The following is a 16,753-nucleotide window of genomic DNA, read 5'->3' as shown; positions in this document are numbered from 1 at the left end:
GGGATGAGGGATCTCTCTGGGGTCTCTTTTATAAGGGTACTAATCCCATTCATGAGGGCTCCATCTTCATGACCTAATCACCTACCAAAGGCCCCACCTCCTAATGCCATCACCTTGGGTGTTAGGATTTCAGCATATGAATTTTGGGAGGACATAAACATTCGCTTCATTGCCGATGGCTATAATAAAAAAGATGGACAAACACAGGTTATCCAGGATGTGGAGAATTTGGAACCTTCATTCGTTGGTGGTGGGAATGTAAAATGGGGCAGGTGGTTTGGAAGATAGTTTGGCAGTTCCTCAAAAAGTTAAACATAGAATAACTATATGACCCACTAATTCCACTCCTAGGTATATATATACCCAAGAGAAACGAAAACATGTGTCCACACAAAATTGTACGCCAATGTTCGTAGCAGTGTAATTCATAAGAGCCAAAGGCGGAAAAAACCCTAATGTCCATTAACTGACAAATGGGTAAACAAAATGTGGTATATCCATACAGTGGAATATTATTCAGCACAAAAAGGAATGAAATGCTGATAAATACTACAACATGGGTAAACTTTGAAAATATATGCTAAGTGGAAGAAGCCAGACACAAAAGACTTCATACTGTATTATTCCTTTTACATGAAGCATCTAGCATAGACAAGTCCTTAGAGACAGAAAGTAAATTGGTAGTTGCCAGGGACCAGGGGAGGGGAAATAGGGAGTTTCTTCTAATGGGTATAGGTTGGTTTTTTTGGCAGGTGATGAAAATGTTCTAGAATTAGATAGTGATGATGGTTACACAACTTTGTGGATATACTAAAAACCCCTGAGCTGTACACTTTAATAGGGTGAATTTTGTGGCATATGAATTATATCTCAATATACAGGCAAAAAAAAAAAGGAAAAGAAAAAGAACACCCATCTCCCCTCATGAAGCAGCAGCATTTGTAGGCACAGTGTGGTCTAAATCCATTCTTGGAAAATAAATTTACCAAAGGAAACATTCTGCATGCAGAGAGGTAAGCTATTCTGTTTATATATTTTTTTAAACAAACTTTCTTGCTGTATTAACAGTTTAGTGCCTTAGAGCAATGTTTTTGAGACTTGGCTTATGACCCTTTAGAGGGTTAAGAAGTAAATTTAGTGTATCACAACTAACTTTTTACTTTTTACTTTCATTTATTTTGTTTATTTATTTTATTTTATTTTATTTTTATTAAGATTATGAGAGTTTATAACCTTGTGAAATTTCAGTTGTACATTATTGTTAGTCATGTTGTGGGTACACCACTCCACCCTTTGTGCCCTCCCCTCCCCGCTTCCCCCTGGTAACCACCGATCAGTTCTCCTTGTCTATATGTTAACTTCCACCTATGAGTGGAGTCATACAGAGTTCATCTTTCTCTGTCTGGCTTATTTCGCTTAACATAATACCCTCAAGGTCCATCCATGTTGTTGCGAATGGGACGATTTTGGCCTTTTTTATGGCTGAGTAATATTCCATTGTGTATATATACCATATCTTCTTTATCCAATCATCAGTTGCTGGGCACTTAGGTTGGTTCCACATCTTGGCTATTGTAAATAATGCTGCGATGAACATAGGGGTGCATGGGACTTTGTTTATTTATTTTTGCTGAGGAAGATTTGCCCTGAGCTAACATCCACTGCCAATCCTCCTCTTTTTGTATGTGAGCTGCCACCACAGCCTGGCTACTGACAGATGTGTGGTGTAGGTCTGTGCCCAGGAACCAAAGCTGAAGTGGCATGAGTGGGCCACTGAAGCAGAGCATGCCAAACTTAACCACTAGGCCACTGAGGCTGGCCTTCACAACTAACTTTTTTTTTGGCGAGGAAGATTGGCCCTGAGCTATCATCTGTGCCAATCTTTCTCTGTTTTCTATGTGGGACACTGCCACAGTATGGCTTGATGAGTGGTGTGTAGGTCTGCACCCAGGATCTGAACCTGTGAACCCCAGGCCACCGAAGCAGAGCATGCAAACTTAACTACTACACCACTGGGCTGGCCCCTAAATAATGAAATAGAATGGATTAGAAAGCATTAGAGTGCATCATGTGGATCCTTGGCAGAAACCAAGGACGTTGGCACAATACTAAGCCTAATTGCATCATGTTGTGGGAGACAGAGGGGGATGTGAAAAATATGCATAGTGGCTAAGAGCAGACTGTTTGATTCAGTGCACTTGCATCTGATTTGATTTTCTGGTATGTGACTGTCAATATGACCATCACCCTATAATGGGAGAATCGAGTATTGTTTTAATTTTATATCAACATCGTTTTATTTTTTTTTGAGGAAGATTAGCCCTGAGCTAACATATGCTGCCCATCCTCCCCTTTTTGCTGAGGAAGACTGGCCCTGAGCTAACATCCATGCCCATCTTCCTCTACTTTCTGTGTGGGATGCCTGCCACAGCATGGCTCGCCAAGCGGTGCCATGTCCGTACCCAGGATCTGAACCGGTGAACCCCGGGCCGCCGAAGTGGAACATGCCAGCTTAATTGCTGTGCCACCGGCCTGACCCCTCAACATCATTTGAAGTTAGTTGTGAAGTAAAATGTGGGCAAATTTTGTTCATTTTTGGTAACATTGTCATGACTTTCAACTGAGTTTTGGTTAGGAATTTGCAATGTGTTTTTTCAGAAAGTGCATAATCAGGCAAATTTTGAGTGTATGACAAATGTAGCATCTTAAATAAATTAGTTCAAATTGCCCTTAAGTAGATTGTTTTAATGCCAGAAAAACAAGAATGAGAAGGTGAAAATAGTGAATAGTGATACTGGGGAAAGTATTGATGTTAATCAGCAGACAGTGACTTCATTTGCGCCTCTTTGAAAAGAAAGAGTATATGGGAGACAGCTTTTAAAAATATGGTTTTATCAAATGTGCAAAACCAACAAAATGACATATACTAATGTATTACTTGTAATTAGAATCTTGCAAGTGAAAGCTAAAAGCCATCAAAATTAAAAAGATACTTGGAAATATGATGTGCTGAATTAGTCAATTCCTTGAATATTTTCAAAAAAAGAAAAATATATATAGTATGATTGGCAAATTTTCTGAGTCATGATGTAGCTGTCAATGAGAAAGCCTTATTATCATTGTATTGGGTTGCATATTATGTGCCCAAAGAGAAAACTGCTGTATTTTGGTGTGTACAGTTTTTATGGTAAATTCATTGATAAAAATATATCTTAGCAATAATATGATTTCTCCTTAAATCTGTACTGTTGCAGAACTTTAGAAACAAGGCTTATGATGCTGTTACAATCTGGTATAGATTTTGTGATCCGGTTTGAGAAAGACAAGTTGAAAATTGCAAAACACTTAATGTCTGATACAAATGGTAAGACCATTTTAAGGAGGGTTTGTTATGTGTTTGGTTAACCTCCTTACACAATGCTGGATTAAAATGTTTATAGAATTTGACAAGTGCAATTTCAGTCAATATAAATTAGTCTGGAAAAATGAAAATATAGCAAAGTTATTTAAAGATTGTTAGAAGGATCTAAAAACAATGTTATTTGGCATCCTCTTTTATATGTTGTAGTCTTTGGAAAGCACAGATCCTGCTGAAATTCATGTATGTGTTAAAAAAAACCAGTGAAAGTTGTTAATTTTATTAAAGGAAACTGACAAAATAGCCAATTGCTTGAAAACCCTTTTTCAGGGGTTAGAGCTGACCACAACACTTAGTTTATCATATCAAAGGTAGTTGGTTGTCTTAAAGGAAGGTAAGCCCACAGCAGGTTATAAGAATACAAGGATGAAATTCATTTTTTTCTAGCTGAAAAGCAATGTTGTTTGGAAAATGTTTTCAAAGTTGTTTTTGAGTAACAATGTTGGTCTATTTGATATGTTTTCTAACATTCTTAGAGAATTAAATTAGAAACTTTTTGGGAAAACCGTTGTAACATTTCAAGCCTATCCAAGCATTTCAAATGACATTACTGCTATGGCAAGCAAGATTTCAGTATATATGCCTCTGGATTCGTGGTTCTCGAATGTGGTCCCTGGTCCAGCAGCATCAGCACCACCAGAGAACTCGTTGCAAATACAAATTCTCGGGGCCCCACCCCATACCTTCTGAATCAGAAACTCTGGGTGTGGGGCCAGCAACAAGCGTTTTAACAAGCCTGCCAGGCAATTCTGACTTAAGCTCAAGTTTGAGAACCAGGCTACTAGGTATTCCCAAAATCATTGCAACAAATTGATGAGAACTTATTAATAAAATCAGTTTGAATTAAATGAAATAAAATTAGAAAATTTTAAAAAATATATTTTTAAAGAGTTTATTTTTCTCCCAAAGCACCCCTGGTACATACTTGTGTAGTTTTAGTTGTGGGTCCTTCTAGCTGTGGCACGTGGGATGCTGCCTCAGATGCGGCATGTGGGATGAGCAGTGCCAGGTCCACGCACAGGGTTTGAACTGGCGAAACCCTGGGCTGCTGAAGCAGAGTGCACGAACTTAACCACTCGGCCAAGGTGCCGGCCCCCTAAAATTAGAAATTTTCGTTGCACCTCATCTCCTGAGTTGGTATTAGTGTTATACTGGCCTTGTAATGTCAACTGGGGAATGTTACCTCTTTTTCTGGTCTTTGGAAGAAATTGTGTATTGTTGGTATTATTTCTTTGTTAAAAGTTTGGTAGATTTCACAGCCATTTGGGACTGGAGTTTTCTTTGTGGGAAAGTTTATTTTTGCTGAGGAAGGTTAGCCCTGAGCTAACATCTCTGCCAGTCTTCCTCCACTTTATATGTGGGTCGCAGTCACAGCATGGCTGACAGGTGGTGTAGGTCTGCACCTGGGATCCGAACTTGTGAACCTGGGCTGCTGAAGCAGAGCACACCAAACTTAACCACTATGCCATGGGACTGGCCCCCATGGGAACATTTTTTTAATTTTAATTTTTTTATTTTTTATTGAGGTTATGATAGTTTATAGCCTTGTGAAATTTCAGTTGTACATTATTATTTGTCAGTCATATTATAGGTGCACCATTTCACTCTTTGTGCCCACCCTCCAACCCCACTTTCCCCTGGTAACCACTAATCTGTTCTCTTTGTCCCCGTGTTTAACTTCCACATATGAGTGGAGTCATACAGAGATTGTCTTTCTCTATCTGGCTTATTTCACTTAACATAATACCCTCAAGGTCCATCCATGTTGTTGTGAATGGGACGATTTTATCCTTTTTTATGGCTGAGTAGTATTCCATTGTATGTATATACCATATCTTCTTTATCCAATCATCAGTCAATGGGTACTTAGGTTGCTTCCATGTCTTGGCTATTGTGAATACTGCTGCAGTGAACATAGGGGTGCATGGGTCTCTTTGAATTGCTGGTTTCAAGTTCTTTGGATAGATACCCAGTAGTGGGATGGCTGGGTCATATGGTATTTCTATTTTTAATTTTTTGAGAAATCTCCACACTGTTTTCCATAGTGGCTACACCAGTTTGCATTCCCACCAGCAGTGTATGAGGGTTCCTTTTTCTCCATAACCTCTCCAACATTTGTTATTTTTTGTGTTGGTTATTTTAGCCATTCTAACAGGTGTAAGGTGATATCTTAGTATAGTTTTGATTTGCATTTCCGTGATGATCAGTGATGGTGAGCATCTTTTCATGTGCCTATTGGCCATCTGTATATCTTCTTTGGAGAAATGTCTGTTCATTTTCCTGTGGGAAGGTTTTTAAATGATTGATTCAGTTTCTTTAATAGTTATAGGATTATTCCAATTTTCTGTTATTTCTTATGTCCATTTAGGTATATGAGTTTTTTTCCAAAAATGGGGTCCATTACATCGAAATTTTCAAATGTGTAGAGATAAAATTGTTCCTTAGATCCTCTTATGATCTTCTTAATGCTGAAGAATCTGAAATGATGTTCCCTTTTTTCAGTTTTTGATGTTAATTCTTGGTTGGAATCTATTCTTTTTTTTTTTCATAGAGTTTGTTCTAATTTGATTGATTGCTTTCTAGGATTGCAGTACAATAGTCAATCTGGGATTTTTCTTACTGCAGCTTTAAAAAAACCAACAGAAGGGGCTGGCCCCGTGGCCGAGTGGTTAAGTTCGTGCGCTCTGCTGCAGGCGGCCCAGTGTTTCGTTAGTTCGAATCCTGGGCGCAGACATGGCACTGCTCATCGGACCACGCTGAGGCAGCGTCCCACATGCCACAACTAGAAGAACCCACAACGAAGAATATACAAGTATGTACCAGGGGGCTTTGGGGAGAAAAAGGAAAAAATAAAAAATCTTTAAAAAAAAAAAAAACCAACAGAAAAATGATGGTTATGTAAGACGTTAATATGAGGGCAAGCCGGGTGACAGGCGTAAGGGAACTGCCTGTGCTGTCCTTGGGACTCTTTTGTGCATCTAAAATTACTCCAAAAAAAAGTTTTTTAAAAACCCCAGAAAAATGTTATTAATCATCTACTTATTCACCAGGCTCCACTCAGAAGGACTTTGGGTTGTTTTGTAAGACGAATCTACCAGCAAATTCGAATTTGCCACCTGTGAGGAGGTTCCAAAGAATTGTAGTAAAGACTCAGAGGCAGTGGCTTTTACTTAGATTCTTCTTTCTTTTTAAAATACATTTTTTTTGGATTATTTCCAAAGAAGAATTTCAAAAAGGGATCGAACCTTTGCAACTTTATTGGAATAATTATCCCATTCAAGGAAACAAGGCTTTGTGTTAAAAGGAGGAAAAAAGTAATCTGGTTGCCTTATCTTTCTATCAGATGCACTTTACCTAGGAAGGAAAGAAACCACTAGAACTAATTACAGAACAATACTAAAAATAGGTTTGTGAGCAACGGTTAAGTTGTGACAGTCTGACCAGAAGTGCTCCCAGAGTTCTGAAAGGGGCAGGAACTTGGTCTTAAAGGAAATGTGGGATGTGCAGAAGGTGGGAGACCTCACCTTTAGCATGACGGGGGATCTCTAAGGATCCCATCCGCCAGGAGGACACGTGGAGGAACTGTGGGAATTTGACTTGAGTACTTAGGGGTAGAGCTGAGTTGTGTAGAGTCTTAAAAATGCCAGTTTAAAGCTGTTTAATTTTTCATATTCTTGAGCAGAAAACCTATGTGATAAAAACAGTGTAATAATAGCTAATGTTTTTTAGTGCTTACTTTGTGCCAGGTCCTTTGTTAAGTGCTTTATATCTATTATCTCATATACAACTCAGAACGATCCATTGAGGTTGGTGCTGTTATTTTCTCCATTTACACGTAAGCAAGTTGAGGCTTCAGAAAGTTAAGGAAGTTGTTCAAGATTATGAAGCTTTTGTGGATTGGAGCCAAGATTGTAATTGCTTATCTATCTGTCTTCCTCCACTAGACTCTGGCTTATTCACAGATGTATTCCTAATTCCTAGGACAGTGCCTGCAGATAGTAAATTCATCAAATTAAGCATTTAAGATCTATGCATTTCACTGTATGTAAATGATAACCTAACAAACCAAAGGAAAACAGAGTAAAAACAGTAATGGGTTATAACACATTAAATAGAAAAGAATCCATGAATCCATGGTGATACCCCCCAGATAAAAAAGGGAGGAGCTTCTTTTTTTCAGGAGAATATAATCTAATAAAAGGGGAAGAAATGATAAAATTAGAAAATCACTGTTTTGCAACCACTAGCGTAATAATCCAGGTAGGGATGATCAGACAATGCTAAAAACTATGGAGTGAAATGTAATTGGAGAACAAGACATTTTCAGTATAGAAGACCACAATTACTTATTCATTATAAAGGGGAAAAGATACCTTTCCAATAAAGACCACATTAGCCATGAGATCAAACTTGGCATTATCAACAATGGGATAAATTTACATTATTTCCTCCTGATGTGAGACAATGGGAAAGATGTACCATCACCTAAGTAGTATTCTTGCTAAAAGACTTGAGCCCTAGTCTAATCTTGAGAAAATAGACAAGATCCAGATGGTAGAGCATTCAGCAAAGTTGTCTCAGACTCTTAAAAACTGTCAATGCCATGAAAAAAAAGATGAGGGGATCTTCTAGATTAAAAGAAACTAAAGAGACATGGCATTCAAAAGCAATATATAATCCTTGATTGAATCCTAGATTAGGGGGAAAACAGGCTATAAGGGATATGCTAGGGCAATTGCAGACATTTGAATATGGACTATAAAATAATATTATATCAACCTTAAAATTCTTGGGTGTGATGGTGTCATGGTTATTAGGAGCATGTCCTTATTCTTGGGAGATACGTGCTGAAATATTGGGGTGAAGTGTTATGATATCTGTAATTTGCTTTCAAATGGTTTAGTAAAAATGTGATATAGGTATGCATATATGTAGATGTATGTATATGTATGTAAATAGATGGGAGAGAGAGAGAGAGAAAGAATAGATATAGGTAAAATAAATTGGCGAGTCTAAGCAAAGGATATATGTGTGTTCATAGTATTGTTCTTTCAACTTTTCTGTAGATTTGAAAATTTTCCCCAAAAAAGCTGAGATAAAATAAGATAGTGCAAATAAAGTACTTGGCCAATGGTAAGTGCTCAAAAAAGGGTGGGTCTTACACAAACCTATAAGCTCCATGAGGACAGGGACTTTGTTTCTTTTATTTAGCACTGTATAGCACCCAGAAACCCCTCAACAGTGCCTGGCACATAAGACGGCACTCAACAAACATTTTTGATACAAATCCTTGAGTTTGTACATTGGAAATGTAATGTGAAAAATATGATCATCTGACATAACACCACAGGATGATGTGTGGTTACATGGGACAGCTGTTTCGATGGTCTGAATATAACCGTGCCAGTTGCTTTAATTAAAATGACATCTTTGTGATTAAAAAATATGATTAAAAAAAAATTTCCCCAGAAAATTCATCTGCCCAAGTGAGATGAGTTTGGTAGCTCATTTATGAGAAGTGATAGTCTCTGAGTAACATCAGCATGTTCGGTTAAGCCATTTGGGATTATTGTGAAGAAAAAATTAACCAGTTTAGGAGCTTCATTTTTTCTAACACTGACCCAAATTGACGTCAAGGGGCCTCTTATGGAAGGGTACTCCGCCCTCTGGTGGTGCAAGACATTCATCTGCTTTCTATGGAAAAGGCCCGCAGAACAGACATGAAGTGGGAAAAGGTGCCTTTATCCAGAGGTTTCTGGAAACCTGTTTCCTTAATTCCTAGTCACACATTGACCTTAAGGACTGAATTTGATGTGATCGGTTTTGACTCAGTGAATAGCCAGCTTTGGGGACTGTCTGGGCCAGGCTGGATTGAGGAAAGTACAAATTTAGGAATGGAAAGTGACATTTGTAGTTGGGTGAAAGCTGAGGTGGGAAGACTTGTCCCCAGTGTGATAAGTGCCAAGGGAAACTTGAAGGGCCATTTGAACTGTGAAATTTCTCTTTTTTTTCCCGAGTGTAAAAGTGATACATGGCCTATATAAAAAATAATGAAAAATATTAATAAAATTAAAAAATCACCTGAGAGGCCAGCCCTGTGGCTGAGTGGTTAAGTTTACATGCTCCGCTTCGGCAGTCTGGGGTTTCACCAGTTTGGATCCTGGGCGCAGACCTAGCACCGCTCATCAAGCCGTGCTGAGGCAGCATCCCACATGCCACAACCAGAGGGACCTACAACTAGAATATACAACTACCTACTGGGGGTCTCTGGGGAGAAGAAGAAGAAGAAAAAAAGAAGATTGGCAACAGATGTTAGCTCAGTAGCCAATTGTTAAAAAAAAAATCACCTGAAATCTACGTACATTGTGATAGCCACAGTTGACATTTTTGATGATGTTTCTTTCGGGTAATTCTGTGCATAACCATATAGAGTAGGAATGTCTAATTATACGTTAATGGGATCCTAATATACCTATTCCTTTATAATTTGCTTTATTTTTCTTTCAACAATGTGTGGTGAGCATCTTCCTGTCCAGTTATAGCTATATAATTTTTAAAACATTTTAATTTTAAATTATTAAAGTTATGTATGCTTAGAATAAATTGCAAATAATAGTGTAAAATTTAGGAAAATGAACTTTCTTTCCCTACCTCCTAATTTCATTCCCTAGTGGTAATTGCTTTTAACTGTTTTATACATAATCTTCCAGATTTTGTAGTGTATACATATATAAATTTATATAAGTAGATAATTTTTTACACAAATGGGACTACATGATACATATTGGTCTTGCATAAGCTTTTTTAAGTTAACTGTGTCATGAGCATCTTCCCATGTCAGTGTGTGTATCTATTCCTTTTAGTGACTGCATGGTACTCTACTGTATCAATGAACCATGGTTCATTTAACCAGTAACCTATTGATGGCTATTTAGATTGTTTATAACATTTTGATATATAAATACCTTGCTGGATATTTTAGTAATACATCTTGGTATACTTGTTTAGTTGTTGCTAAAACATAAATTCCTAGATGCAGATCAAAGAATGTGTGTTTAATTTTATTTGAAATCTTAGTATTTTATTTTATTTTGTAAATAATGATATTCAATGGCTCAAGTATTCCATTTTATTGAAATACCAGAATTTATTTAACTATGATCCTATTTTATGGTTATATTATTTCTGTTTTTGCTATCACAAATAATACAATAATAAGCATTTTTGTATGTAAATTATCATCATATCAAATAATATCATTAGGAGAGATTCCTAAAGGAGTAATGATTGAGTCAAAATGTTTGGATTTCTTTATGACAATTCATATTGCTAAAAAATTGCTTTCCAGGGGACAGCCCTGTTGTTAACTCTGGTGCACTCCGCTTCAGCGGCCCGGGTTCGCTGGTTCAGATCCCAGACGTGGACCTACACCACTTGTCAAGCCAGGCTGTGGTGGTGATCCACATAAAAAAGAGAGGAGGATTGACACAGATCTGTATCTTCCTCAAGCAAAAAATGAGGAAGATTGACAACAGATGTTGGCTCAGAGAGAATCTTCCTCACCAAAGAAAAAAAATTGCTTTCCAGAAAGATATATCAATTTATATTTTCACCATCAGCATTCTATTAGTACAACTGAGGAGGGGCATCTTTTTACACAGTTAATGGCCATTTATTTTTCTTCTGTGAATTGCCTTCTCCTTTCTACCTATTTTTCTATTGTGTTATTTGGTTTTTCCTTATATTTTTGTAAAAGTTCATGCATCTGTTCATTAATTCATTAAGCCAATAAATAAATATTTGATTACCTACCTACTATGTGTCAGGTACTATTCTAGGTCTTGGAGATGAATGCAGCAATGAACAAAACAGACCAAAATTATACTCTAGTCAGGGGGAGGGATGCAGAAAGTAAACAATTATATGTCAGGTGGAGCTAGTGCTATAGAAATAAACAAAACAGCTAATAAGATGGAGAATATAAGGAATGCTGTTTTATATGGATGGTCAGGGAAGGTCTCTCCTTGAACAGAAACCTGGAGTCCATGAGGAAGCAAGCCATTCAGAGAGCTTCCTGGGGATGAGAACTTCAGGCAGAGGGTACACTAAGTTCTTCATAAATTCTGGATATTGACTCTTTCCCCAAATATCACTTGCTTTTTATGGTTGTTTATAGTGTCTGTACAGAAGGTTTTAATGTTATTGAGGTCAAACTTGTCAGTCTTTTCCTATTCGTGATTCTGAGTTTTATGACTGAGCAGAACTTTTTTATCCCCAAACCATAAAAATATTCTCATAGACTTCACTTCTAATATTTTTACACTTTGATTTTTAACAACTTTATTGAGGTATCATTTACATATCATAAAATTCACCCATTTTGAGTGTACAATCCAATCCAACTTAGAGTTGTATAACTATCACCACAATCCAATTTTAGAATTATACTTTGATTTTGTTATATATAGCTTTTAATATGTCTGAGATTCAGCTTAGCTTTTGGTGTGAAGTTAAAGACCCAACTTTTTTTCTTTCTCCATTGATTTGAAGTATCTCCCTTGCCACATGCTAAACTTTCATGTATACTTGGATCTGTTCCTGGTTTCCCTGTTCCAGGGATCACAAACAGACAGGGTTTTATGTGGCCCATGGAGTTTTCAAAATTGGGGAATTCACATAAAATTCCAGATTTGTGGCTTTTCTGGCATAACTAGAAGATCCAGCAACAATCTACTGGAGGCAAGTAGAGACCACTCCTTTTAGATGGGCATGAGGATGTTGACCATAAGCCAAGTTTGCTGGGGACAGTCCCCCTATATGTCTGCTGTCCCAGTGTATTTATTAATAGCATCTTTTCATTCTTAAAAGTGTTCTGGTTTGAGCTATAAATTATGAGTCACAATCTCTACCATTCCTTATTGCATCACACCCAGCACTCCTCTTTCATTTATGTTACAAGACACCTCCCCCCGCCCCCCCCCCATGCCCCTCCAGGGGAAAAGGTGAGGAGACGAGCGATTCTGCTGCAGAAGTTTGCCAAAAGAATGATTACGTGGACTCAGAGTAGAGATAACACAACTATCTGGTAGGGAGAAATTAGGACAAGGTTCCCTTGACAGAATAAAATGTCACAATTTACCAATCCCTTTCCCTTCCTTTATTTCATTTAACTTCACAACCACTTATCCAGCTACACAACCTGCCCAGCTCCTTATTGTGCGTTTATCTGTGCGTGGATTTGCTGTCTTCCCTTGTAACCTGCATTCCAAAACAGGGACCTAGTTAGTCTGTTCTGCTCACCATTGTATTCCCAGTGACCTGTTTGGTGCCGGGAGCAGAGCAGGCCCCTAGGAACTATTTACTGGCTAAATAGGCTCCCAGGAACTATTGATTGAATGAACTAACGAGGAAATTGAGGGCGGGCAGGCAGTCGAGGTCCGCAGCGAGTCAGGGGCGGAGAGAGAGGCGGCCTGATTCCTGGCCTGGAGCCCAAGATCTTTTCCTAGTAGCTTGGCTGTAACCTCTCCAAAGAGGCAAGAAATGGGAGGGTGCGCACGGAGGAACTTGTCTTCGACCCCGAGGGACCTCGCCTAAATGCAGGACCGAGGGGCCCAAAACACAAGAGGCGCAGGAAACGCCACACATCTCTTTCGCACCTGCCCAGCCTGACTACATTTCCCAGTAGCCCCCGCGGCGCGCACGGCCCCTGCCACGCGGCTTGTGCCTCCTCCGTCGGCCCGCTGGGGGCGCTGCGACGACCCCTCCGCCGCCCCGTAGAAATCTCCGCGGCCCCGGGGCTGCTTGCTTCCTGTTTGTCGGACGAGGAGACATGGCGGCGGCGCCGGCGCCTGCTGAGTCTGGGGCCGGCCGAGGGCGACAGGCGGCGGCAACCGTGGCGGCTTGGGGCGGATGGGGCGGCCGGCCGCGGCCCGGTAACATTCTGCTGCAGCTGCGGCAGGGCCAGCTGACCGGCCGGGGCCTGGTCCGGGCCGTGCAGGTACGAAGCCGGCCCGGAGGGGCGGGGCGGGGCCGACCGGGCGGGAGCTGGCGAGGGGCCGGGGAAGAGGCCTTTCGAGGCCGCCGCAGTACGGGCCCGTCCTCTCTTGGCCCGCCGCTGGGACTCCCTGTGGGCAGTCCGGACGCTGTCAGCCGCGGCGGGGCCGTGGGCAGCGGCTGGCTAGGGGCCCTCGGTTAGGGGCCCAGCAGAGTTGGCCTGCATCGGGCACTGATGGCGTGTACGAGCCCTGGGCCCAACTCCTGGATCCTCCCTTCCCTGCGCCACGTCTACACGTCTGGGGGACCCTGGGCGAGTTTGCTTTAGCCTCTACCGGCCTCGAGTTTCGCCCCCGTGAATTGGGCGGTGGGTCACATCGCAGTCCCCGAAAGGTTCCCCAGCCTATCATAAATGTCATTCTCTTAGGCCTTTCCTTGACATCCCCTCCACTCTAAAGTAGGTCCCCATTGTTATTCAGTCACAGCCCTGAATTCGTTTCCTTTACATTACTTTCTTAGCCTGTAATTACATATTTCTTTGTTGTCTGCTCTTTTTTTCGCTTGTATTCCACTTTAGGCTGGGCTCCAACGGGTGCAAGGACTGTCTGTTTTGCCAATGTAGAGCGTCACAGTTAAGAGCGAGGACTCTGGAGTCAGGTCTGGGTTCAAAGCCCTGCTCTCTTTTTGCTTAGGCAAGTTACCCTGCTGTGCCTCAGTTTCCTCATGTGTAAAACGGCGATGATAATTAGTAACCTACCTCTTAAGGTGTTGTGAGGATTAGAGGAGACAATTGTGTAAAGTGTTAAATGCATTTCTGGTGCGTAGTAAAGGTTGAAGGGTAATCAGTTGGTATAAATGCTATACTTAGTATTTGGCTTATAACAGGCACCCAATATGTGATTAGTATTTTTTTGACTGAATGAAGGACACTGCTTTAGGGTAAAGCAGGATGAATAAGACCTAGGCTCCTTGCTCCTCCCCCTTTGCCTCCATGTTCCCAGAACTTATGTTGCAAAAACACCTGTAAAACATTAGCTTAATTTAAAGGCAGCTTTTGCATAAAGTAGCTTTAGAAGGAGACCCAAGAAATTAATGAAGTGGTTATTCGGAGTAGGGTGGGAATTGAGTAGATGGGGGAAAGAATGGGAGTGAGATTTTTTGTAGTATAACATTATATATATGTAAACTTAATTTTGAACCACTTCACTATTTCTCATATGATTGAAAGGACAGAATAAAAGATAAAGACCAAGTGGTCTGTGTTGTGGAGGATTACAGATGAAAAAGCAGTTCTGGGTGAGCAGTGTTTCCCTGGACATCAGATAACCATAGATGAGTAACCCTTTCCCGCTTGCATTCTTCTCTATCTGCCTTGAGATCCTGGAAATACTTGCGCTATCCTTCTTTAAGCCAAAATACCATACTGAGTTGAGTGCGTAGGGACAGGCTGAAAGGGAAGTAACTCACTTTTACTGAGGATATACTTTGGGTCAAGCATTATGCAAAGTATACCATGTCTTTATTTAATGCTCAATCTTTTGAATTAAGTGTCAGGATTCATCTCTTAACAGAAATGAGGAAACAGGCTCAGAAAGGGTAGGTAATCTGCCTAAACACCCGTCTTGATAATCCTCTATGTTCTGAGGGCACTAGGAAGCCACAAGTTCTTTAGCATAATGACTGAGGCAGTTTAGGACTCTTAATTTGTTTCCAGTGCTGGATGACTTGGAATGAGAGGAGACTGGACAAGCTCACCCAATAGAAGAGTGCTGGAATATTCCTGAGCCTGGTTTAGGCTGGTTCTTGTGGTAATCAATAGTTGTATACAGGCGTGGGAGCTATTTCAGAGGTTGAGATGGAGATTCCATCCCAGAACTATAGTGAGGATAAAGTGGAGACCTTCATCTTTCAACTATGTCCTTTCTTGGTAACTTTCCTTGATCTCTTCCTTGCCACCACTGCCTCCCCGACCTTCCCCATGTTACAGAATAAATTATTTCCTTACAGGTATTTCCATAGCACAGTAAGCATATCCATTATGGCATGTGGTATACTGGGAAAAACCAGATTAAAAAATTTTTTTTTAAGTTGTAGTAAACATATAACCCGAAATTTACCATCTTAACCATTTTTGAGTGTACAATTCAGTAGTGTTAAGTATATTCACATTGTTGTGAAACAGATCTCCAGAACTTTCTCATCTTGCAAATCTAAAACTTTGTATCTGTTAAACAACACCTCCCCTTTTGACCCCTTCCCCCAGCCCATGGTAACCACTGTTCTACTTTCTGTTTCTGTGAATTTGACTACTTTGATACCTCCTATAAGTGGAATGATACAGTATTTGTCTTTTTGTGACTGGCTTATTTCACTTAGTGTATCATCCTCAAGTTTCATCTGTGTTGTAGCATGTAATAAGATTTCCTTGGAAAAGACCAGATTTTGAAGTAAGATGGACCTGGATTGAACCATCATTCTGTCACTAGCTGAGTGACCTAGGTTACATTATTTAACCTTTTTGAACCTCAGTTTCCTCATTTCTAAAATGGAAATAATAATATCTACCTCATAGGGCTCTTAGGAAGATTAAGTGAAGTAATAATGTCTAAAAAGCTTGATTAAAGTTTGGCACATAGTAGATGTTTAGTAAATAGTTGCTATAAGCTCATAGTTATTAGGCTGGACTTCTTGAAGGACTTTGTCTTATTTTTCTTTGTGTCTACAGAGTCTGAAACTGTGCCGGGCACTTGATACTCAGGACTCAGGAAGTTGTTTGAATTGAAATACTGTATGTGAGGGATCAGTTCGCCGCCTCCTCAGTCCTCTCTCTACTCCCACACGGACCTTTGGCTTTAAAGAGTTCTGGAGTCAGATCACCTAGGTTTGAATCCCACCTCTGGTGCACTTTCTTTGTGCCTTTGGGCAAGTTAATCTCTTTATGCCTTAGTTTCTTCATTTGTAAAATAGGGATAGTCATGGGAACTAACTTGCTAAGATTGTGGTAAGGGCCAAGTGAGTATGCACATAAAGCACTTAAAATGGTGTCTAAAACATAGTAAGATGCTATAAAGGTTAGTATTGTTTTTAGTAACCACTCTATATTCTCATGGGTCCTAAATCTATGCTTCCATCCTGATTTCTCCCTTTAGCTCCAGATGGGTATATCCAAAAGCTTCTCAGCTTAGATGTCTAATGAGCATCTCAAACTTAATATGTCAAATAAAATTCTTGATTCATCTTCCACCAAACCTCATCTTCCTGAAGTCTTCCCCATTTCTCTAAATGGGACTTAAGAGAAGCCTGGGAGAAGACTCCGGGCCACATGATTTATTTATTTTTAAT

The 16,753-nt window shown here is 39.9% G+C and overlaps 1 protein-coding gene and 1 long non-coding RNA gene across 5 annotated transcripts in view; both read left to right on the top strand.

The window, feature by feature from the left end:
• Positions 1-1,067: 1,067 nt before the first annotated feature.
• LOC138920153 (uncharacterized) lies at positions 1,068-11,233 on the top strand. The gene is made up of 2 exons (XR_011430870.1): positions 1,068-3,364; positions 6,044-11,233. It is a non-coding gene; the product is annotated as an uncharacterized lncRNA (long non-coding RNA).
• Positions 11,234-12,722: 1,489 nt separating this feature from the next.
• TRPC4AP (transient receptor potential cation channel subfamily C member 4 associated protein) overlaps positions 12,723-16,753 on the top strand; it is a 70,164-nt gene continuing 66,133 nt past the window's right edge. For 2 of the 4 annotated variants that reach the window (XM_070247405.1, XM_070247404.1), the window contains exons 1-2: positions 13,989-14,103; positions 16,137-16,292. Coding sequence is in view for 2 of the 4 variants with exons in the window: in XM_023626434.2 (XP_023482202.1) it covers positions 13,248-13,415 (168 nt within the window). In the remaining 2 variants the exon portion in view is untranslated. Of the gene's footprint in view, positions 13,416-13,988; positions 14,104-16,136; positions 16,293-16,753 lie in introns of those variants that run through there. The other 2 variants (XM_023626434.2, XM_023626435.2) reach the window with 2 other exon arrangements.

This window comes from Equus caballus, chromosome 22 (assembly GCF_041296265.1).
Source record: "Equus caballus isolate H_3958 breed thoroughbred chromosome 22, TB-T2T, whole genome shotgun sequence".
Taxonomy (NCBI): Eukaryota; Metazoa; Chordata; class Mammalia; order Perissodactyla; family Equidae; genus Equus; species Equus caballus.
The sequence above is the reverse complement of the archived record's forward strand: the minus strand, read 5'-3'. Positions and strand labels throughout refer to the sequence as shown.